The sequence below is a fragment of the Filicampus tigris genome, chromosome 10 (assembly GCF_054856515.1).
Source record: "Filicampus tigris isolate MCC_2025a chromosome 10, RoL_Ftig_1.0, whole genome shotgun sequence".
NCBI lineage: Eukaryota > Metazoa > Chordata > Actinopteri > Syngnathiformes > Syngnathidae > Filicampus > Filicampus tigris.
In genome coordinates, this window is record NC_141226.1 from 10752501 (window position 1) to 10777751 (window position 25251).

The 25251-nt window shown below is 41.6% G+C and overlaps 1 protein-coding gene across 2 annotated transcripts in view; it reads right to left on the reverse strand.

The window, feature by feature from the left end:
- The window catches only part of LOC147140797 (rap guanine nucleotide exchange factor 4-like), a 24986-nt gene extending 1662 nt beyond the window's left edge, over positions 1–23324 (reverse strand). Inside the window, exons 1-27 of one of the 2 annotated variants that reach the window (XM_086043590.1) lie at positions 23038–23324; positions 17655–17797; positions 16649–16737; positions 15058–15204; positions 11940–12012; positions 10763–10818; positions 9932–10038; positions 9734–9855; positions 9128–9311; positions 8737–8821; positions 7380–7440; positions 7216–7292; positions 6755–6901; positions 6045–6139; positions 5852–5937; positions 5663–5741; positions 4147–4297; positions 3952–4040; positions 3815–3842; positions 3658–3733; positions 2393–2539; positions 2207–2304; positions 885–1010; positions 426–604; positions 218–308; positions 90–140; positions 1–5 (exon numbers count right to left, since the gene is read on the reverse strand). The exon at positions 1–5 is cut by the window's left edge and continues 83 nt beyond it. In XM_086043590.1, the coding sequence (XP_085899716.1) occupies positions 1–5; positions 90–140; positions 218–308; positions 426–604; positions 885–1010; positions 2207–2304; positions 2393–2539; positions 3658–3733; positions 3815–3842; positions 3952–4040; positions 4147–4297; positions 5663–5741; positions 5852–5937; positions 6045–6139; positions 6755–6901; positions 7216–7292; positions 7380–7440; positions 8737–8821; positions 9128–9311; positions 9734–9855; positions 9932–10038; positions 10763–10818; positions 11940–12012; positions 15058–15204; positions 16649–16737; positions 17655–17797; positions 23038–23105 (2660 nt within the window). In that variant the 5' untranslated portion in view covers positions 23106–23324. Of the gene's footprint in view, positions 6–89; positions 141–217; positions 309–425; positions 605–884; positions 1011–2206; positions 2305–2392; positions 2540–3657; positions 3734–3814; positions 3843–3951; positions 4041–4146; positions 4298–5662; positions 5742–5851; positions 5938–6044; positions 6140–6754; positions 6902–7215; positions 7293–7379; positions 7441–8736; positions 8822–9127; positions 9312–9733; positions 9856–9931; positions 10039–10762; positions 10819–11939; positions 12013–12687; positions 13683–15057; positions 15205–16648; positions 16738–17654; positions 17798–23037 lie in introns of those variants that run through there. The other variant, XM_086043591.1, reaches the window with a different exon arrangement.
- Positions 23325–25251: the final 1927 nt, after the last annotated feature.

Consider the following 25251-nt stretch of genomic DNA (forward strand, 5'->3'; position numbering starts at 1 on the left):
GGGTCCTGAACATGGAACGTAACAACAACGTCAATCCCTAATATTAATGTGAATATCTCATATGTTCTCACTTGCAATCTGCAACTCACCATCATGCTCTCAAATTCAGCGTAGAACTTCTTAAACTTGGTTGGCAGCTTCTGATAAGGGAAGACATAGCGTTCGAACATTGCCGTGTGGTGAAAATGGTCAGATCCGAATATGAGTTGATGTTTACCTCCCATGTCTGACTCAGTCTGCTTACAGCAGGGTTGCTCATGCCCATGATGATGGCAAAAAATGAATTCAGATTCTTAAACTCCCGACAGCTATGGACAAACAGAAATCCACATAAAATTAAAAACGTTTTCCTGCTTTTTGACGACCATCGTTTCTCAGATTTGACTGGTCCCGAGGCAGTATTTGAAGCGGTTCATCCCACTCACTGCGCAGCTATCTTGATGAACTTCTTGAGGAGCTGGACCCTCTTACTGAGCTGTCCACAGAGGCACACCTCGGTGACCACCCAGAGCTGAACCTGGTTGAACCTTCGCAGGAAAAGGTCCAGGTTGGCTGTGGTTCTTCTAAAGCTTTGGCGGCCGAATGTGTGATAGAGCAGTTCGTGCTGTGGGTTGTGTGGACATGGCGTTACTAAGCTTTTGAGGAGCAACAAAACATTTATCAGTTATCATGCACATTTATATGTGCATAGTTAGCCCTATCGAACGGTTAATTTATGGACGGCTGATCATTTACCGTTCCTATTTCGACAGTAACTTTTGTGCCGTCTTGTGGCATCTTAGGGTCAATAGTCATATGGCGAATTTGCAACTAGTGAACAGTGAAATCATGTGCAGATTTACTTACATGACTGTACATTTATTTGCGTGCGTGTTGTGTGGTACCTCGTGCACACAGCTGAAGAGCTCCCAGTCAAACATCGTCATTTGATAGGCGAGATCCTTCGAACTCATCAGCTCAAAAGTCGACATTGAACCTGCTGAGGGTCCCTCCTGGTCTGTAAGAGGAGTCTGATGCACAGATGGCAGAATCATCAAAAATCAATACTTATATTAAATATCAGGATTGAAATACATAATGGTATCACAAAAATGACCATGGCTAAGGATGCATATTGTGTTTTTCACAGTGGTACAACCACAAAAGGTACTACTGTAGAATATTTACACACTGGCCTCCTCATTGGGTAAACCTGCATGATCTAATGTGATACACTGCACGAGCATTTTTAAAATATCTGTCTTTCCAAAGATATAGACAGTATATAAGATATATTTTAAATCATAAATAATTGTTAAATATACTAACTAGTAAATTTAGTAACTCCCTGCCGGAAATCTGTGAATAATTGAAGCCGCAAAATGGTTTAAAATTGCCTATGGATAGCACATGATGGTGGCAAAGCACTACGTTTCCCCAACTGAAGCTCCTCAACCCACCTCAACATAGTTCTTAGGTCCTGAGATGCAAGAAATCGGCATCTAAATTAGGCTCACCAACCAATTTCAACATACACTAGTTTCTTGATAAGATGGTGCCAAGGGAAAAGACTTGTCTAAATGAAGCTTCTCAACTCATTTCAACATCGTTTCTTGACAACAAGATGGTAGCAAAGCACTAGATTTGTCTGAATGAAACTCTTAACTCAATTCAACTTAGTTCCTTGGGACCAAGATGCCGCAAGATGGCAGCAAACCATTAATTTAGTCTAAATAAAGACCATCAACAACTTCAAAATGGTACCTTGGCATCAAGAAGATCCTATTTTTTTCCAAGATGCCACCAGATGGCACCAAAGCAATACATTTGTCGAAATTAAGCTCAACTCACTTCAGCATATAGTTACTTGACACCAAGATGCCACACGATGGTGGCCGAGCACAACTTTCACCTAAATGAAGCTCCTAAACTCTCGTCAACATAGTTCTTTGCACAAGATGGCAGCAAAGCACGTTTGACCGCATGAAGCTCCTCAGCTCACTTCACCAGCTTCTTGGCACTGACGGCACCAATGCAAATACAGTTAGTCATAATAAAAAGGACTTTCGCCTGAGCACAAAAAAGCGAACATCAACGGATGGATTCCAAAAATAATTCCGCAAGTTGTGAATCTGCTGGGGAACGCTGAAAAGATCACGCAGGCCTAAAGTTTTGGCCGTTGAGTTAAACTACTATACAAAGCAAACAGAGATAATTCATGACTTACCAGACTACTGAGTTGCTCTCGTGCACAGGCAAATAATCGCCCGTTGATGCTCAGAGTAGAAAACCCCGAGACGTCATTAGGCTTCAGGATTTGTTTCTCTGTAATACAAATTGCCAGTACATCATGTCATCAAATCACTCCTGAGAATAACGTGTGCTTGTGTTGTGCCTCAGTTTTTCCTCTTACCGCCAGCAGAGCTGAGGTGAACCAGCACGAGCTCGTCAGTGGAACCGAGTTTGTCGGCCACGGCACATATCACTTCTCTGCCCGTCGCTGCCACTGCAACTCGAATGGTGGTGTATGTGTGGTCACTGCAGTACACCTTCAATAGGACTACATAACACAAATTAGGATGAACTTCGGATGTACTCACTGGCTTTCAGGTGCAGTCTAATAAGATCCACCGCAAGAGTCAAAAATCTACTAATAATGCTTAAATTTGATTGACACTGTCGAAGACGTATTTAGTGTAGTTAACAGTATATTATACTGTGAACTCCAGCATAGTCACAAATTCACCTATTCGTTGATTTATTTCTGATCTGATCTTCTTTACTGAAAAATGTAACTATTCTCTTTATTTGTGCGTAGGCAAAAGAAGAAGAAAAAAAAAGATTACCTTTGCACCATATTGTGGCATCTCGGTGTTAAGGAACTATGTTTAAGTTAGCTGAGGAGTTTTATTTAGACAAAAACAGTGCTTTGCCACCTTGTTGTAGTCAAGGGACTATATTGAAGTGAGTTCAAGTGTTTCATTTGAACAAATCTATTACTTTGGCACCATTTTGTCGCACCTTACTGTGAAGGAATTGTCGTGAAGTAACTTGAGGTGTGTCATTTTGACAAAAATACTGCTTTGCCAAGTGAGTTGAGGGGTTTCAGTTCGACAAAAGTATGACTTTGCTGCCATCTTGTGATATAATTGGTATCTTGGATATATGTTGAAGTGAGTTGAGGAGTTTCATTTTCACAAAAACAGTGCTTTGCGGCCACTATATGTGTTATCTACAGGCAATAATAAATGTCTTTGGGGGAGCATCAATTACTCGCAGACGTTTGCTACTCACGTCATTGCTCTGTACGTAGCCCCCCGAAAGAGCAGGGGTCTCAGTGCAATTTGCACATCTAGAACTTTGATGCAGCACAGGTGGGGTTGTTTTTGATATTTGGGTCTTATGACAGTAGAAGGTGCGTTTGTAGAGACAGCTCTCACGTGCACAGTAAAAGCACAACAGTAGCAGCAGAACAAATACCGGTAAGCATCTTGAATGAACAAGAGCCATCTCTACAAATAATTGTGCGGCTATACCTAGTATCTGTGCTAAAATGGATCATGAGACACAGGCAAAAGTCAAACTTATTTCACATTTAGCCATCCTGGGACAAATAGTTTTTAATGATACTCAGGGCAAGAGTTACATTGTTTGAAATCCCACCTCACAGTCACTTACTGTCATCTTGATTTCTAATGGCCTGTTTCTTCTGCAGCCTCTCCTCCCCGTTGCTGAACTGCCGTATTAAAGTCTTCTGTTGAATAAAAAGACACAGTCTGTCAGCATATACAGCAGCATGACTGCACCTGCGATAACATGTTGGATATAGACTTGCCTTTTTTGTGGCCTTGGCTTCCTCTGAACTACAAAAAAATAGGTTTTAACGCAGTGTTAACAGAATAAATCAGAGTTGTGGCATACAATATAAAACAGCATGCGTAGTGAGTTTAAGGTACATGAGTGGAAACATACTGTAGTTTGACAACTTTCTCCAGGTCAGGAAGCATGTCTTTCAATGCCCTGAGCATCCGTGAATCATTTGATACACTTCCAAACAACTCCTGCAGAGAAAAGAAGAAAGACATGTCTCATTATTGGGAGGACATGTATAAATTCAAATATGATCTCAGAGTGAGTGGCTTGATTTTGGAAGCAAGTTGTTGCTACCTCGAGGAAAGAAATTGCAGCAGGCTCCTCCTGTAGGAGAAATGTATGTGTGTTAGCCCAACGCAGGGCCAGAATGAGAGCCCTCCTCTTACAGTTGAGCGCATGCTCCAACCTCTCCTGTTCAGAGCCGGGCGGGGAGGCCGCATGGTAGGTGCACACCGGGTTAAAGATAAAAATATTTTAAAAGCATTTTTTTCCCAGACCGAGTATGAGTACAAGTACTTACATTTTAGCACTTGCTGACACTGACTAGATTCGATACTTGACAATGCTGCCATTACATCTTGCAATTGTGATGACATTTTTAGTCTTCTAAAACACAAAATAATTTTTCTTTCTTGAAGATGGCATAGGTTTCACTTAACGATAATGGTTATTCGAGTGGAAATCTGCCATTCATGAGATTTGAGCTTTCAACTACATGTTCTTCATGTCTTACCACACATTTCCTTTAAATGTAGCCTGTAACACAGGGCAATTCAGTTGTGTGGTGTTTCGGTCCGAACACTAGGGGCATCATGTAAAAAGGGTGTACATACTAGACAAGAGAGACAGAACAATGTAGTCTGATGGATATGTAAGTATATTCCTGTAACGTTATGTTTTATCCTGAAATTAATTCATATAAAAATTGCATTCATTTCTTTGATTGTATTTGTTACGTCCATTTCCATTAAACAATTAGATATTTGATGCATTGTGAACACTTTGTAATAAACATTAGTGACATAAAAATAGATCTATTTATTCATTTGAATCATTTGTTGATGCTAATCAAATTACTGTGATTGGCTGATGACCAAGTCATGGTTTAAATCTGCCTCGCCCTCAAAGTCTGCTGGGATAGGCTCCTGCTAACTCGCAACCCTATAGTGAGGAAGGACATGTGGTATATAAAAATGGGTGGATAATCAAATTAATTGTCACTACTACAAAAAAGAAGAGACTGAATTATGTAATTAGTATGATAACTACATGTTTGAACTCTTTTTATATTACCTCATGTACCTTTGTACAAGTGATAAGGCCCATCTGTTTGTTTTAAAAATAAAATATGAGATATAACGTTAATATTATTAATATGAGTGGGAGCCACTCTTAAAGAGGGAAGTCAACCCAACCATATTTTTTTTCAAGAATATGTTCTATGCTAGCCCACTAGGTGAAACAAGGCATTCTGATAAATATTGCGTTTGTGGAATAAGAGTTAATCCACTCGTTTTTAGCCATCTTGGCTAAACTTCAGAAAACAGGTCAGCCGTGATTGGTCGTTACCTGAGCCCTGAGTAGTTGTGATGTCATTTTCAGTCGACAGAAATGACAAAATGGCCGCCTCCTGAGATGGCTAAAAACGGTTGCATTTTGCTGCTTAACTCATAGTGGGCCTGCTGGGAACATATTCTTGAAAGAAATATGTTTGGGTTGATTTCCCCTTTAACGTATTCAGGCAACTATTTTAAAGCAAAGAGTGTACAGAGGCAGACAAAGGTAGAGAGGTGAAAGCCAAAAAGGATATTGTGCCATGAGTAGAGGGCACAGCTGGCTGTTGGGCATGAAGACACAGTGCATGAGGACAAAATCGTCCACTGCTGGGTCTGAGAGAAGAAGAAATACAGAGCAGAAAAGAGGAAGACTCAGAGAGCAATAAAGAGGAAAGTGAATCAGACTTGTGAGGCTATTAGTTGCAACGTGTTTTTTTAGCAACCTGGTTCACTGTGATGTATGTCCATTCTCATAGTCTCCAAAAAGTGCTCAAGAACCTTTTCTGGAGTGCCTGAGATCACAGTGTACCTGCAAAAAAAAGTTGATGATGACAATAAATTACAACTCTTTTTGGGAGAAGGAAGGGTGATATTATTATGTTGTTGTTGTTTTGTTTTTTTCTTAAACATGCATACTTGATGCTTCCCAGGGTGGAGGCTCGAGGACTCTTCTCTAAGACCAGCACAGCTTGTTCGTGCTCTTTCAAACGCACTGTGTTGGCCTCCACATCCTATAATTAAGACAGGGCACAATTAGGTACTGTATTTAAAATGCATGACTGCTTGTCTGCCACAAGAGGGAGACAAACATAATGATGCTCCAGTTCAGACAACCGAGGTCAGGGAGGTAATTGCATAGGAGCTGGTCAGGTTCCTTAACCAGGTGACCCTGAGCAAGAAACAGAACTGCTAGCCGCGTCCCCTGCTCCTATAAGGACACATCTCCTTTTAGCACATTTCCAAAGTATCTGTCATTTGTGTCTTTCCTGGGCTAGGGCCCTGAACAAAAGTACTGAACTGCATTTAAAAAGCAATAGTTCAAGACACTAACATTATGCAGTTTGAACATTTAATTCAGTGATTCTGATGTACCACTAGAGTGAGCCTGCGTACTACCAGTAGTATACGTACCACAATTTGAGAATCACTTTGCCTAGCCTATGGCACAATATGTAAACAATGTATGTTCTTTCAGGTGGGACTTATAATATGATAATATGCACTCAAATGAGACCTGCTTTAAGTTTTCTTGATATAGAATCTAGATGATAAAAGGTCTGCATTGCTATTCTTCTTCTGTATTTATTTCCACATCAGTCATCTCCATGCAGTTATGAACCCCGTACCCTGAGAATCCTGTTGAAATCCTCCTTATCTACACGAAGGAAGTGGCAGTTGTCCTCTCTTAGGACAATGGAGGCAGCGCGAGGTGAATCTGTAACCAGGGCCAACTTTCCGAAGTCGTCACCCTCGTGGAGTGTACACACCACCCCCTGACACACACACAGATTTACACAACATTCATATATTCCGAAAGCCTGAAGAAAGGTGCTGGAACACTCACAAGTGGAATGAATCATCAAAACAAGAGTGCATGTGTGCATCTCCCTACACGGTGGTTGCAAAGTGATGTGTTCTGTGAATTTGCCTTCAAGCCATTTCACAGCAATGTCATGAACTCTGCTGGTGTTCTTCAGCCTCCACGTGCCAACTATTGCTTGTCCACTGTACAGCATGCTGACGCACTGATCAAATATCAACATGACAGTATCTGAAGCATTTGGATGAGTGCTTGTATTTTTCCCACCTTGCCATAGATAACCACATTCACAGAGCCCTTCTGGATGATGTACCATGAGGTGCCCTCTTCCCCTTGGTTGAACACTGGAAGATGCGACAACACAAACCCACGTGTAATACATGTCACAAAAAGAAGCGGAAGTTGGAGTCTGCAGCTAAGTGAAGACCTACACACAGTTCCAGCTTTAGCGTGCGACTCGAAGATAACAACACTCGCCAGTTCCCGCTTCACCTATAAGTGAGAACACATTGGGGTTGTTTAGCTGCACGTCAGAAGCAAAACAGCATACCAGGTAGCTAGATGGTGAAAAGCACCGACAAAGAGCATCTGAGTTCCCATAAAGACAGTTAATTCATTGATATGTGGGATAGGGCGGTACAATTATTCAAAATGTAATTACAATAACAATTATTACACTCCACGATTACAAAATTGGCATAATAGTAAAATTGGATTATTAATATGCATTTATATCCAACTCACTATGTTGTTTTACACAAGGAAATAATACAGTTGCAAATTTTATAACCACAGTAACTTTATACATTTTGTTTGGTCCAAAAGGAAGTTACTTACATGTATTTGTCTTGATATTTTTTACGTTTAAACATTTTCTTGTTTTGTACCGTTTGAATAATCGGGATTTCAATTATTACCAAAATAATCCTGGTAATATTTTTTTCATAATCGAGCAGCCCTAATGTGGGGGGGTTATTTTTTTAATTTAATTTAATATATTACACTGATCATGATCCCTCAAGGGAAACCTATTTACTCCTGTATATATGTTTTGTTGCACACAACAAAAGGAAGCAAGCCACACACATGCAGGCAAAAGTAGATAGGAATGAGACTTTCCAACAAATAGTTGGAATATTGTTGTTTTTGAAAACGGACATCAGACTTGAACATTATGACCACTAGGACTTTAATTGAAGTCTGACTTTTTTTATCTACAGTACGATAAAAATTGTCACTCTTTTAACGATTTCTTGGATTTTGTGGTGTCTCCCACGCAGTTATATTTTTCAGGGTTGCATGTACCACTATACTGCAAATGGACGGTCATGAATTCCTTACTATACAGTACTCGTTTCAATCTCTAAATGTCAACACTGTATCATGTTAAAGCACTAATGAACACTTTGAGGGACATCTTTTCCCTCATGCCACACACAGACAGAAACCATTTAAAAAAAATAATACAATTTGGTGCAGATCCAAATCCTGATTGCTCCGTGTTAATGGAAGTATCCACCAGCACCAGCTAATGCATGGGTGTCCAACTCAAGGCACATGTGTGAATAAAGTAATCCAGAAATCAACATTTCTATGTGAATACGTTCACATGCAAGATAAACGCTCACTCGGAAAGAAACTGAATCGTGACAAAATCAATAGATAAACACAAGTAGGTGGAGGACTCCATATGGAATTACTAAAACATTCAAATGTGTCTTAATACACGCCTAAGAGAAATGTTAGCCTCAGCGAAAATATCTGAATGAAGCACAGTAGTTAACTCACAGTGTTGGAGAGGTGAGCTAAGGCCTTGATATGAAGCAACTCGTCATAGATGATCTCTAGGTCATCGCCTGTCCTCTGACCAGGCCTGCTCAAACACACACACGCACGCATACAGTCAGAGGGTAGTCACAATTAACTCACCATGAAGATGTCATGCATGCTGCCACCTCTACAGCTGTGAAGGAAGCAGCTCTTCAGTAACTAGTCATTTTTATGCAGTCAGTATCATAGAAAGTTGAATGATTGATTGACATTTAGCTTAAACGGTTGCAAACTGACCTATATCATACAGACGCGTTAGCTTACTAAAACATCATGCAAGGGGCACTGTTCCATTCAATATTGAATGTGTTGCATTATCAGCTACATGCAACAACGTATTGTTACTTACGACTTCCTGAGGATCATGCGTAGCAGAGCATCTGGTCCAACCTGAGCGAGGAAGAGGATGGTCTCTGGCAGTTCCTCTTCACTCTCCCGCTTCTCTTCCTCACTAGGTAGCGGCGTGTCCTCTTCCTCGTCATCGAGAAAGCGGTAAAACAAGTACTTATCCTGGAAACCCAGTTCCTGGTCAACTGTAGAGGGAACGAGAACACAAAATCACTCTTTCACACACAAAAGCAGGCCTCGTATTAATTTACTTCAAATTGTCTATTTTACCTAAGTTTTAATCATGTGAATCAAGTGCATATATATGAAATGTGCAAAAGGGACAACAGCAGAATGTAATGAGATCCAGTACAAGACAGATTCAAATGGTCAGTTTTTACTAAGGCATTTGCAATATTTTTTCTCCTCTACTGCAGGTCTAAAACACAACAAATTACAACCAACCACAATAAGAAACATATTGTTGATTTCATACGTCTATGACAGTATCACTAGAAATGACCTTCATGAAGTGGGAATGTCTTACACTGGATGCCATTAGATTATTTCTTTTGGCCCAGTGAGTAAGGATGAAGAAAGTCATAGAGAATGAAAAAATGTTGGTTACCGTGATTCAGCACCTGATCTTCTAGCAACGCCTGCCACATGCCAACAGCATGGGAACGAGTGAGAACGCATGCACTCTGCAGCACGAGCCAGTCCACCAGTTCTGTGCCTACACAGCATTGTCTGCAAAATAAATTGACACAGCATGAGTATCCCGCAAGGAGAGGGAAACAGCTTTACAGATCTCGAATAGAATCACCTGTACGTCTTGAGGTGGTATTTCCGGTCTCGGATCATGTGAGGGGCTCTGGACAGAATGGCGTTGCGGAGAACCTTACCCGCTCTCTGGAGCTTCTCAGTGGGAATCTACACAACACCAGGGTGGCACAGTGAATGAACACACAATTCCCTTTGCCGAACTGTCTGCTACAAAAACGCAATGCTAATTCCAATCTAACTTTTATATAGATTAAATGTGAGCCGTGTCACTCGTATTTTATGTACTGTATACTTGAACATTTATAGAATTTCTACAATATTGTATATCAATATTGTAATATCATACTATTTAGAGCTTGCGAGATAGCAGCTGTTTATTCATTAATTTTACAGGTTTTAAATGGTTAAGCCTCAGTGGAGGTCTGTGCTATGCAAAAAAGGTGCCCAGTTCACACCTGCATCTAAAGGGGCAGATGTGTCTGTGCTCACAGCACTGCGCTTCAAAGCAACAAAGGAAGGCGCACTAATTGGCCCGATAGGATCTTTCTTCCGTGTGCATGCATTAACTCGTATTAGCATAACCGGTGAGGATCACAGTGGTGAGTCATCACTCTACGCTCGGAGAACACACACACCACTATTCTGGCATTCTAGTTCATTCACAGACATGAAAGTATGCAGCGGTGCGCAGCGTTTCTATTTTTCCACCCGGTAAAACGTCCATCTTTATATAATCCTTTTGCCACATACAATGATGTCAGTTAAATGGGAAACATTTGCCCCTGGGGAAGTCAACGTTTATTTGAATCAGGTGGCCCTTGCAGACTTTATGCCTGAAACATTAAACAAAAAATAACATAACTATATTTACCTTATTGTGAGTTTTGTTTGCAGAGTCTGAGTTCATGTTGTCTCTGTCTGCAAGTCCTAAAGAGAAAACCATATTCACAATTTGGATTGGATGAGTTTTTATTTTATTTTTGTTACAGGAAAGCAGACATTTCTCATAAACATTTTTTGACAATTAGGTGCATTAAAGCTACGTGCAAATTAAGTAGAGTGGTTCCTTGAGATATATGAGCCGTCGCTTGGACAATCTTTTACTCTGACTGACAGGCAGTGAAGTCAACGCACTTCATAACAAGCAGCAGTTTGAATGATAGTAAACAAAAGGAGGCTTCAAGGTGTTTATTGCCACTCCGAGTTGAAGTTTGCTGCAAAAGGAAACATTAAAGTGGAAGCCAACCCAAACATATTTTTTTCAAGAATACGTTCTAGCTCACTAGCTGAAGCAAGGCAATCTGATAAATATTGCGTTTGTGGAATAAGAGTTAACCCACCCATTTTTAGCCATCTCTGGGGGCGGCCATTTTGTCACTTCGGCCAACTGTAAATGACATCACAACTGCTCAGGACTCAGGTAACAACCAATCAATCACGGCTCAGCTTCAGAAAACTGGTGAGCTGTGATTGGTCGTTACCTGAGCCCTGAGCAGTTGTGATGTCATTTTCCGTCGACAGAAGTGACAAAATGGCCGCCCCCTGAGATGGGTAATAAAAGAGGCAGATATCATATTTATACTATGTGAGGAAATAATATTACTGCAGCTTACTAAGGAGTAACTTGCATTGTCCGTCCATGTATATACCGTACGGTGTATGTCGGTATCATACTGCCCCAAGCTGGCCAAGGCATGCACAAAAGAAGGGGCAGCACCATGTCCACTGAAGTGAAGCAAAATTTGCTTCAACAACTGTTCAGTTTATTGACATTCTTTTGAATTATGTCATTAGTGTATATTTTTGAATTTGTACAATATCCTAGCGTTCAATTCCAAAACACATTTCTAACTGGAGAATGGAACACATAAGTGGCATTCATCTCGGTGGGAAAAGATGATTTCAGATGCGAGTGTTTTCGGCGGCAAGCATGGTAACAGAACAAATTAAACTTGTATCTCAAGGCACCCTGTATCTTGAACAACACTACAGTATCATGATTTCACTATCTGCTCCTGCTCATCAGCATCATCTGCAAGTTGACTCACGGTCATTGTTGGATCCACTCTCCATTGCCCCATAAGGAGGGGCCAACAGTCCAGCCAGGCTCTGACGATGCTTCTGCACATCCAAACACAAGTGCATAGTATCACATTTGGTTTACCAACAAATAAGAAATGTGGTCTACCTGAGGACCCGCATTTTCAAACACATGTACTTGTTCCCATAACATCAACATCTACATATAAAGTAAATACTGTAAATGATGATGAAAGCAACCAACGACCCATTGAAACTGAAATGCAACATCTTAAGTATACTAACAAGTTTGGGAATGTATCCTCTGCTATGCATCATCATTCACTTAGTCTGTTGCATTCACAGACACACACAGACACCACTATGTCAAAACAAAGGCCTTTGTATAGCAGAGATCGTCCGGATGCAGAACTGTTAGCATACAGTTGAAATCAGGATGAATGGGTTGATGTTGTTTTAAAGGCCTTAATTTGCGTTTGGATGTCTAGTTCTGACACAAACCCATCAGGTAAGGGAGCCTGAATATATCACCGCTCCTTTCACAAGGTCATTACCAAGCAACCCATGTATTCCGAGCACACAAACACACTTAGAAACTAATACAGGCAGCACCTGTCAGAGCCTGTGCACACAAATACGCACAGAAGAAAGAAAGCAAAAACCCAAACAATCCAAAAGTGCAAAACAATTTTTTGGGAAGACAACAAGCATTAAAAATGACAAAAAGGACAGCGACGGGCGATAATCAAGACTCACCTGTGTAAACAACCTAATTTTATCTAAAAGTAGAAAAATTGAGACCCCCCGAGAGCTGCCCTCTGCTCCCTCACGATTCACACACGCCACCCGATTGCGTCGTACACTACACAAGCTGCTTGCCTCCTTTCTCTCTCTTGCTCATTCTCTTGCTCTCTCTCCTGCTGTGACCGAGCCAAGAACCCGGCCACTTTTCTCTCCCAGGTTACCACAGTGATCCCAGTCTTTCTGTTACCGAGCTACTCTCGAGGGTGAAGGGGATAGAAAAGGGCTAATGAGGGTGAGGAGGATGGAGCCGGAGGCAAGGAGAAAAGACAACGTGGCCAACACAAGAGAGAGGAAGTGAGGAAGATAGATGTACATGAATAAAGATCTAAATGTGTCTGGGTCCATACAAAAACATGCATTGGAGTCAAGTATGATATAAACAACAGTATTCTACATCAACACATCTTGCTTGTTCCTGATTTCTGTTCAGGGAGAATGGTGCATCAGTGTTGGTTTCTTTTATTCCGTCTTCAAACAAACACATGTCTCCCTTCATCCTGTTTGCGAAACACACACACAGGAAACACAAATAGCCTTTTGCAATGATGTGAATGAGATTGAAACGAATACAACCTCGGGCTGCGATTCCTGCATTGTGGCCTAAAATAGGCAGTGCAGGAGGGGACTGAGTAAGTGCTCTTAGCTGAACACTAGCGATACACGCTCAATAATTACACGTTCTCATGAGCAACTTTGGTCTCCTCTCACAAAGTGATAACATCGTGATCAAGTAGAGATAACTTTTACTGTGGTGATAATAGTCCCAAAACGCTTTTGTTACATAAAAGACAAAATAATAAGTATGTGCAGTATTGCTCATCAGAACACTTAAGGCCACATACATATGGATGGGTAAATGTGCAACATGAGAGAGTAATGTATGTAGGAATGTTAAAAAAAATAAATAAATAAATGAAAAAATATCGAGATCCAGCCCACCACACAATTATGTGGCCTGCTACATCAAATCGTGTGGTGACTTCATGGTTCTAAAATCTGCATTGAGGTTCTGTAAAAAATTTTTTGCTACCAAACCACTTTTAAGATAAAATGAACAATTGAACAAACAATTTTCCTTGACTTGTGAGTTAAAAACTTATCAGTTTGTTATGCATATGCAATAATATGATAAGGCAATTACAGTATGCTATTATACAGTTTCACAGTCATAACAGGCCTTTGAGGGGAACCATAACTACAATGTGGCCTGGGATAAAAATGAGTTTGACAACCCTGATTTAGAGATGGTGCAAAATAACAAAAATAAATAGAAGAATGACCACATGCAGCCTCTTGAATCGTGACAGTGAATTTATAGTGAAAGAGCAGCTGCTCTGCCAAGGACAAGCGACCTTGTGAATGGAGAAGCCTAAGGGAGGCCAAACAACCTCAACAAGGAAGCCCAGAGGAAGCCTGCTACTGTGTGGAGACTATACGGAGGAGCAGGGCTGACCAAAAAAAACAGGATAAATGTGCTGTTTCTCATTTGTGCCCACACTTTACTAAACAAAGTTAATCTTAAAGTCCCTATAATGTAAAAATAAGTATTTATGGTAAATTTCACACCCCACAGAGAAGAGTGTTAAAACAACCCTGTCAAATATGAAGAATTAAAAAACGTCAAAAGCGTGAAAAATCAATCCATTGTTTCCGCTCTCAAACCCTGAATGCATGTCCACAGAAGGTGTGGAACCACACCCTGCTGAAAAACAGATGCAACTTCGTCCTTACCCATCCTTTGAGCCGCGCAAATATATACGATTGAAGCCTCCAGTGGCTGGAATATATGCCACCGGGTCATTGCGCAAGCCACCAGATAGCTCTTAACCGAACTGGCTTATGGGGCTCCTCTTAAATGACGGACATACTGTAACAACCTTTAGCTGTTCTGTAAATTGCAGCATCAGAAGCTGCATTTTCTGTGTGGAAAAATAGCTAGCTAGCTAACAGCATGTAGCAGTGGTATAAATTTACCTAGTAATAATAAGTAACCCAATTTGGCCGGCAGCGCATAACCACATTTCTACCATATATATCCTGTAATTTCCCCCGAACACGCACACACACACACACACACACACACACACGCACGCACACACACACCCCCACACGCACTCATACACACACACCGATGTCATGATGTCACTGGATGCGTGCATCCATCAGCACTGGGAGCACCAAAAGGGTTTTGATGGACAGCCCTCTTGTGGTGAAAGAGACAACGGCAGTACAGGCTTGTCTGAACATCTCTTGTCTAAAGAAATGCTTCCGCAAGCATTTCGAACACATCCGGTTTTGTGTCACACACTCTCCCCATCTCACCTCCCAGAGGGTCTTAAACTCCCTCTGTTCAATTCGAAGCAGCTCGCTGGTCTCTCTGCTGATGATGGTAGCGTGACGCGGCGTGTTGTCCAGGATGGACTCCCCAAAGGCTGTGCCAATCCCCAGAGTACAGATGGTGACGGCATCCTACAGACAGGAAAACACAACATGGTTTTATTTGACATGCAGGCCATTAAAGACCAAAAGTGTCGACTTTTATGTGAACATTGGGATGCGACACCACAGCAAAGAGATGTTGTCATGATAAAAGCGCAAATGCAACCAGAAAAATTAATATGCGGTAATTAATGTAAATGCATTCACACATGAAGGACAGAAAATGTGATTTTTCCCATAAATATCTCAAGGTGCTGGATATAATTGGAAAGCCGAGAGGCACGTACTCTTCATTTTGTCTTCTGAAATTATCCTGAATGCTATAGAAAGCTGTCCAAACGGACATTTCAAATATAGACAGTGAATCTAGGCCACCAAGTGGGTTGAATTCAGGAAAACGACCATTGAAAATGGATGGGCTTTGTTATCTTAGCCTTTTACTGGAACAAATCCGCTTCTTCTTCCCTCATGTGTCAGTCCTCTACCCGAACACTGCATCCAGAAGATATTCACAGTGATTCACTTTTTCCACATTTTGTTGTGACAGCCTTATTCCAATATTGATCTTTGTTTTTTTTTAAATCCATTTTTTTACCCACAATACCAATAATGACAAAATTCAAATACAAGTTGTCAGAGTTTTAAAATGTATAATGTCAATCACGCGCACATACTGTACATTAAGTATCATTGCCATGAAGATCACATTTGAGCTCATGTGACCTGAGCGACGGTTCGTCTTCCAGAAGGAAAACAACCCTAAGATTACCGTCCAAAAGACGTCCAAAAAGTACAACTCGGTGAATGTCTTCGAGTGGCCTATCCAGAGTCCAAACTTGAATCCGATTTAGTGAACACATGTGAAAATGGCTGCGCACGGACAGTCTCCATCCAACATGACAAAGCTCAAGATGTGCTACAAAACAGGAATGGGCAAAACTGCCAAAAGATAGTTGTGCCAAGCTTGTGGCCTCATATTCAAGACTTGAAGCTGACATTTCTGCCAAAGGTGCATCAACAAAATATTAACCAAAAGCTGTGAATTTTACTGTATGTATACAGGTGTTGCTGTTTAGTTTTTGTTTTTTTATTTCTAAAACATGTGCAAAAATGTAGCAAAGAAAAACTTTCTTCATGGGGTGCCCTGTGTAGAATTTTGAGGACAAAATTGAATTTATTCCATTTTGGAATAAGGATGTAACGTAAAATGTGAAAAAGGGAAGCGCTGTGAATACCTTTTTTAATATGCAAATTTTTCCTGATTTACACCCCCACATTTAATAAAACATTAGTTCAAGTAGAAGAGCAGTATCAGCAGCCAGAAAAATAATAGAATGAAGTTACATTGTAGGGGGAAAAAAAAGGAAGAATAACTATAAATGTGAAAATTGAACATGACAAGTAAAAATACTCATTTTTGTATGCATTGTTTTAATATGCGTTGGCCTTTGTAAGCTATATCATTGGATCTTACCTGGTGGTTAGCAGTTTCGGACACTTTGACATCCAGAGAGCCAGAGAGAACCGCATACCAGCTGGTGCCAATGTCTCCCTGTCGAAACACTGTAACCAGAGTAGTCAGTATAAAACTAGAACAGGATGGTTCTAGTATACCACCAGGCATTTTCCAATTGTGTATGATACGATATATGTAGAGTATTAATCAAAGGTTTGGACACATATTCTGATTTCGTTGAATGACAAGTTATCATACTGTAGTTTTGACAGGTACGGTACATGTGACATAAAAGTTGTTCAACAGGAATATCAGGTTTGAATATTATGGTCAGTTCAAAAGAATCAGAATCTAATTGAAAAGAAATGAATGAACTTTACAATTTAGGTCAATGATTGCGAATATATATCTGTTCATATATCTATGAACAGTGCATGAACAATGCATAGTGACAGGCAGAACAATTCTAATGCTCTTCCATTAGATGGCAGAAGGTACAATACACCTGTGTATCATTGATACAATCGAATGGCTTCCTGAGAGTGTATCAGTTTTGTGCTCAATTCAACAGGCCCAGATTTCAAGTCATTTTGTGAAAATGACAACATTTACTTTCTTCTTGAATAAAATTCTCCAGAAATAACAATTGGATTTTGCACTCACATTAATTTAGTAGGATTTCCAAAAAGTAATACAATCGAAATACAATTGTAAAAAATTTGTGGATTACTGGAAAAAGCTAATTTTTGTATAAATTATATGACTGATTGATTCAATGAATCCATAAAAAAAATAGTGTTTTCTAACACACTATCCATTTTGGGGCTAAATTATATTTTCCTCGGATAAATATACCATAGGGCTTTCATTTTCCTCATGTTTGCATGGTGTTTTCATAGGACTGTGTGCTCGTGTGTTGCTCACAGTGTCGTGATTCCATACAAAAATGACTACTATTTTCAAACCCTAGAAAAAGAAATATATAATTTTAAAAATCTATTTGACTAGGTGACTGCTTACATACATGTAATGCCTTTCTCCAGACATTCATAGAAGGCACAGGTGCAGATCTGCACCAAGAGTGGAGGTGGGAACTTGGTGAAGGCTTTGACCTCTTTCAGTCTGGTCAGAATAATATCCACATCCTCCCCTGAGCGCTCCGAGGGCCTAAGCAGAAAAGACAAGTGATTAAATGATAAAAACCACATCAGATGATCTCCATGCAACACAAGTTCTTAGCTACATATCATGATGTAACCTGTTCAATGTTGTGCAGAGCTGAGAAACAATGCTGAATAAGAGCAAAAAAAAAAAAAGTTTCATATGACACTCTTAAACCCATATTGGGTGAAATAGCTAACCCAGCGCTGGGTCCAGGGACTGAGCCAACGCTGGGTTATTTAGACCCAGCACATTGGGTTGAGGGTTTGTTGTGAAAAGATTCTGATCCAACAATGGGTGAAAACTACCCATATTGATGAGGCCCAATCCATGTCAAAAATCAGCAGTGTTACCCACTCAGCCAACAACATGGTCTAAGAATGTTACGTTAAATACACTTCAACGTCAGTAGACAAACCACAAAAAGGCCAACCACTTAACTCGAATTAACCCAACATCGGGTAAAAGTAACCCAATCTGCTCAAAATCCACAGTGGGTTAAAACAAGACAGCATTCTAGAGTGTGTAGCTTTATGGTTTTAGTCTTACTCAACTCTGTCTTTATTGTCTGAGCTCAAACAGTAAGGAGCTGCGGGCGTTCCTTCTCATCTCAGACCTCCCGGTGGGTTGTGGGGGGGGGGGGGGGGGGGGTTGATGTAGGATCTCATTTAGTCCTGCTTCTATTTCTAATGCTCTTAATTCAGAGCATGAGACATCCAGACCTGAGAGCACACTCAAGTTTGATCAGAGAGTGCCAACATTCTGTTCAACAATGTGGTGACTGAACGACACAGAGCAAAAGCCACTGCGAGTAATACAAACGCTACGTCATCCATTCACTATTTTTATTTTTTTCTGGCTAGTGACTCATCCGTGCATGTGTGCGCTCATACAGGAAGCACTGTACTTTCAATTGCTTCATCTCCAACAACTCCCTCTTCTTCCACTAAATATGCCACTAATCTCCCCTCTTCTTTTAGCACACATCAAGAAAGATAAAAAAGAGCCAGGCACTTTTCATCCCTCAAGCACTCCATTTTCTCCTCTCCATTACTGCCATTTTCACTTTTGCCTCCATCCATTACTAGCTACCTACAATGAACAAAACCTCACATGCTCTCCCTCCATTAATGTCTGCTATGCAAGCTCTCAGGCACACCAATGATTCTTCCATTTCACACATGTATGCACACGCACAACACGTTTGCATCCCCGCAGTTGTTTGTCCTCTGTCTTCAGGGGAGGTACTTGCAGATCGCAGATCTCGCCAAAAGAGGCCGAGGCGGACAGCAGACCCTCCAGCCCCGCAACATCTGCCATGAGCTCAGGGACATTACAGCCGTGTCTTTTTTTTATTTGTATTATTATTTTTTTTTTTTATCTGTGACTCACCCTCGTACCATCCTTCTGATGCCTGCGGATTGTGTCCGCAGTGCACAGAGCAATGCATCTCGGCGAAGACCGGGGTTAATGGTTTGGACAGGTGGCGACAATAAGGAGACGGGCCGCTTGACTTCTCAGGGTCAAAGGGCTCGTACCAGCATCAGCCTTCACCTATCCATCACGAGTCTGAATGTCATCATCCATCAGTGAGCGTTGCCTAGTTAACAGTACATGGCGCGTCCGCTTGAGATCATCGTCCTGTTCTTCTGCGCTCCCTGTGCCTGTCCAAAGCAATCTGCCACCCCCCTTTAGTGTGAGACGGATGTGACCTGAGAACTCCACGATTCATCTCGGGCCATCTCTTCTCCTTGACCCGCCTAACACCCTGCTTCTCATGAAAGCAGCGATTTCCACACTCAAAACATGATTCACAGTCGCAATCCAACACCCTGGCCAACTCAGGAGAAAAAAAGAGAAATCAAAATGCTTGGAAAGTTATTTTGCTCTTACACTTAAAGCATACAATTCCAACCTTTGTCTGATGTCAACCTTGTTACTTTACATCCCTCCCGCTCCGTGTGCTAATGAAACCAATGAAAATGGATTTTATAATGGCATATTTTGAAGGACTAGCTCTGTTCACTGCCACGACTGTCCTTCAAACATGATTTTTACATAATACAACTTACTGTGATGTGAAAAACATATTGATTACTTATAACAGTGCGAAATGGTATAGACAAGATCTTTACCGTGAAAACGTCGTCCAACAATAAAAAGTAGTCAATACAAAACATACATGGAATAACTGACTTTTGTGGCATGTTTTCTCCAAATGCTTTGATGTAAAACATCTTTTGCTTTGCCTACATTGTTATCGGTCACTCGGACAGCGACTTTAGCTAATCAATCGGCCAAGCAGAACGGCAAACACTTAAAACACAAACACAGACTGATACAAAACATGTAGTAGGGACTCATTCACTCACTTCCCCTCAAAAACCATCTGCGCAACCACAAACCTGCAAAACTGTCAACAACACCGAATGCTAATCAGTATAAACAGTCGTCAAAAAGTCGCGCCTCATCCAATTTTCCACTCACAAATTTAATTCCATGTAGCAATCACTAGTATTGTAAAACACTGAAATGTTTGTTGCGCTGAACTTAACCCTGCCGCAGAAAGGAGAACCCCAATTAGCATTTGAGCAGAGCTGTGCACTGTTGACAGGACCAAATACAACCCCCCTCTGGCTTGATGCCACAAAACTAATCAGATCGTTTCTGGTATTTTACACCCAGTTGCAAAAAAAAAAAAAAAAAACTGTGGACAGATATATGGGAGAATAACACTTTTTAACCTCTGGAGTCTTGTCACTGTCTTCCTCCATCATTATTCTTCACTGCGGCACATCAACAGTTCGGGTAGATGAAATGCTCCCAAATGCACAGAGCTGGATTGTGATTGAATAAGAGGTGAATGAGTGAGGAGCACTGAGTGATGCACAATGAGATCCAGTCCAATCTAATCTCACGACCAAGCCCGCCCTTAATTCCTACTGCCTATCGGTTGCTGTCAGGAAGACTGCTTCTGCTGCTGGACGGGAGACTCCATCTTCAAACCCCTAATGAAATGCAATGATTTGCCATGCAATGTAATGTATGTACAGTTAAATGGGGAATTTGCAATTTTCCATAAAAAAAGGAATTTGCAATTTTCCATTAAAAAACAAAACAAAACACTTTTTATCGTATTTGTCAAAACATTCAATATGACTTGACAGTCATGTCATGTCATTTTCGACTGCGCTTATCCTGAACAGGGTCGCGGTGCGGTGCTGGAGCACCCAGCTGACTTTGGGCGAAAGGCGGGATCACACCCTGAACTGGTCACCAGCCAGTCGCAGGAGACAAACAAGCAACAACCAGACTGAAAATGGACCGGCCATTGACAAAACTCACGCAATTCCAGATGGCCACCGCCACCACACCAGGTTATAATACTTTTTTGTATTATCCGTTAGTTTTTAGTTCGTTTTGACTTTTTTTTAAAATTCAGTTAGTTCGGTGTTCGACTGGTTAGCACGTCCGCCTCACAGTTCAGAGGTCGTGGGTTTGATCCCTGCTCCGGCCTCCCTGTGTGGAGTTTGAATGTTCTCCCCGTGCCTGCGTGGGTTTCCTCCAGGTACTCCGGTTTCCTCCCACATTCCAAAAACATGCATGGTAAGTTGATTGGACTTTCTAAATTGACCCTAGGTGTGATTGTGAGTGCGGATGTTTGTCTCTGTGTGCCCTGCGATTGGCTGGCAACCAATTCAGAGTGTCCCCCGCCTACTGCCCAAAGACAGCTGGGATAGGCTCCAGCACGCCCCGCGACCCTTGTGAGGAGAAGCGGTATTGATAATGGATGGATGGATGGATAGTTTTAAGCAGGTTTGTTAGTTTTGTATTTTTTCAAAAATGCTTTGTTTTAGTATAGTTTTTATTAGTTTTAATATTAGTTTCAGTATTCTGTAATGCTGTATATGAGTATTTGTTAAGTGCAAGATAAAAAAAAAAAGATTTGTTTTAGTTTAGTTTTTTACGTCACTAAGGACTCTGAAACAAAGTTAACTACAATTCTCAAACCAGTTTTGACCATCCTTAAAATGAACCCCGAAAGCTAATGTTTGATATTAATTGTAGGAATATTATTAATAATAAAATGGACATTTTGGCTAGAATTCTAGTTGAAGTTAGTTTTACAAACATACAATGTAGCTTCAATTAGTTTTAATTTTTTCGAAATGCAATTTAGTTTCCGTTGTATTTAATTAACGGAAATGTTTTTTTCAATTTGAGTTATTTCAGTAGTTTTCGTGAACTATTGCAACCTTGCCTCCCACATTCTAAAAACATTCATATTATTCTAAATTGACCGTAGGTGTGAAATGTGAGTAGGAATGCTTGTGTCTACACGCGCCCTGCGATTGGCTGGCGACCATGTGCAGGTGTACCTTGCCTCTTCCCCGTAGTCAGCCGGGATAGGCTCCAGCGCAACAGTGACCCTAATAAAGTAACACACTATAAAAAAAATGTAAGGATGGATGAATGATTTTTTTTCTCTCATCACATACTGTCTATTAGTTGCAGCTGAATCGCATTTTCTACACAGGTAATGATGACAAGATGGCTGGCTCACGTTGCTAATGGTAACATGGGGATGTGTCACGGTGAGTGAGCTGTGTCGGATATGTGTGGGAGTGAGAGCTGTGGGGTGCATGCCTTTTGTTTCTTTCATTGTTCCAGGTATGGCCAGCCTCCAGCGATTAGTGCTGAGCATTCCATGCCACTTGATTTTTGTTTTAAATCCAGTCAAGCAACCTCAATTGGAAACATAATGAGTAGGTGGTCATGACTTTCAGAGTGTCAGCAAAGGCTAATGTCCAAAAAACAATGCTGAGGAAACACTCCATGCAAACGTGCTTAAATGCTCTTAAACGTGCACTGTGATTTTGTCTCAGACATAAAACCATGTGCATCGTGCAACAACGTGTGCAGTGCAGCATGCTCCTCGACGCCGCCGCCGCCTCACCGTAGACGCATATGCGTCTATTACTAAAACAGAATATCTCTAGAAAACATGTGCACTGTAAATCCGGCTTTACTACGACTGACAATGCGTTATATCTGGAATCAAATAGCAATTAAATCCGCAAAGCAAGGCGGATTTAATAGCACAGAGCTACACACAGCGGTCGCCGGTTCTGATCAATCGCGCCGATTCGGTTCAATGAATCAGGCCCCTGGGGTGGGGGAGGAAGCGTGCGAGACCCCGATCATCGCCTTGCTAATTGATGTGTGTCGTATGACGGTGCACCCACCTCTTGTCCAGACAGCAGATCCACTCGGGCGACGGAGACAAATTGGGGGACGCTTGCACCGCCACCATCCTTGTCCTTCCTTCCGCTGTGATGCTCGGCGGAGCCTGCGATTCAACCCGGTTGTCGGTTAATATATGCGAGCTGTGTGCGGCTGCGGCCCCTCCCGCTTTGCTGGCGTGAACAGCCGTACACAGCTGCAGACTGCTGCTGCCTTCAGAGCAGTGGCATCAGGCACATGCATGACTTGTCAGTCTGACTGGAGTGGGCAGCTGGACGGTGTAAAAGAAAAGCAATAACATATAAGATAAGGCATAACATAAAGGCAATGATGTAAAAACTATGCTAAACGCAAGCCACAATAGACTTCTAATGACAATTCAAATCAAGACAAGAAAATTCTGCATTGAAATATGATCTATGTCAGTATAAAAGGTATCAATGCTATATTGTCAATTTGTCAATATGGTAATTTTGTTGATCAGTGTTGGTCTAAACAGTATATACTTTGTTACTGTACTGTAGAATTTTCAGGTATCTGTACTTGATTATTTTTTTGACGATCTTTTTTTTTACTCTCTACATTTGAAAACATTTATCTGTACTTTGTACTCATTCCGTTCTAAAAGAGGAGAATCACCCCCCATTTTTTTTTCAATAATATTTCCCAGCACGCCAAATAGTTGAAACGCAGCATTCTAATTAATATTGCGTTCGTGGATTATGAGTGAAGCAGCAAAATCCACTTGTTTTTTTTGTCATCTCAGGGGGCGGCCATTTTGCCACATGCTGTCGACTGAAAATGACATCACAACTACTCTGGGCTCAGGTAACAACGAATCATGGCTCAGCTTCAGAGAACAGGTAAGCCGTGATTGGTCATTACTTGAGCAACTGTGATCATTTTCAGTCGACAGAAGTGACAAAACAGCTGCCCCCAGAGATGGCTAAAAATGAGTGGATTAACTCTTATTCCAAAAACGCAATATTAATCAGAATGCCTTGTTTGAACTAGTGGGCTTTCATAGAACATATTCTTGAAAAAGAAAAGATGTTTGTGTTGACTTCCTCTTAGGCTCCTTTTTCAACCTCTTGCAGATGATGGAAACCGATTCGGAGAAACAAAATATTCCCCATCGTTGCCTTATTTAAGATTCTTTGGGGTTGTTGAATAGCTTTTGCACTGGATCTCAGTTGACTCAGCGATTGATGATGATGAAACTGAAAATTGATAATGATGTGACCGGTTGGGGAAGCTAGACCAATCGCCGTGAACCCGTTTGAACCAAGAAATGACACGCATCAATGGAATACACAGGGTCAGCAATCGGTTTCTGTGATTTTATTTTAGCCCAAGGTGAAAATGTCTAGTAAGACCAGTCTTTGAAGAAGAAGGTACTGTTGGGATGTCACTTGCCGGGCTCAAGAAGGCCACATTCCCCCACTCGATGGGTACCGCATTACTCTAGTGCCCCCATCAGTCCGACTGCCATCAGTGTCCAGCGCCACCTTGGTCCAGAGCCTGTGGTTATGACTTCACAGCAAATATCACACCACACCATGCATTTAAAAAAAGGGAATAAAAAAAGAGTTCAAGTGAGGGACAATTTGCAGTCTATGTCCATACGAGGCAGGCAAGTACGTCAAGGAATGGTGGATGGGCAGTAGTTCGGGGGATTCGAACCAGCAGGTTGGCAAGAACTCCGTCACTGGTCGAGTGTTTGGTTCGCAATCCAAAAATCACCCTCCTCCATGGACAGTGCAGTGCTGGGCGGTGCGGTGCGGTGCGGCGCGGCCCGGCCTGGCCCGGCCCGGCCCGGCCCAGCCCAGCCCGGCCCAGCCCGGCCCAGCCCAGCCCAGCCCAGCCCAGCCGTCACTTCAGCCCTCCCATACGACGTGTTACACCTGTGTCTCCCCCGCTGTCTGACAGAGACAGGTTTAAGAGCACAACTCGTGTACCCTGTCCTCCAATCACATTCCCTTGGCCCAGGCTGCGCACCTGTGTTTGGTTGGTATTAATTGTTGCCAATCAGTGCGTCAATTATGGGTCAGGCTAGGGCAGTGGTCACCAACTCCGGTCCTCGAGGGCAGCTGTCCTGCATTTTTTCCATCTCTCCCTGCTGTAACACACCCGTTAAAATGATCAGCTCATCAGCAAGTTGTTGAGAAGCCTGATGATCCTGATCATTTTAACGGGTGTGTTACAGCAGGGAGAGA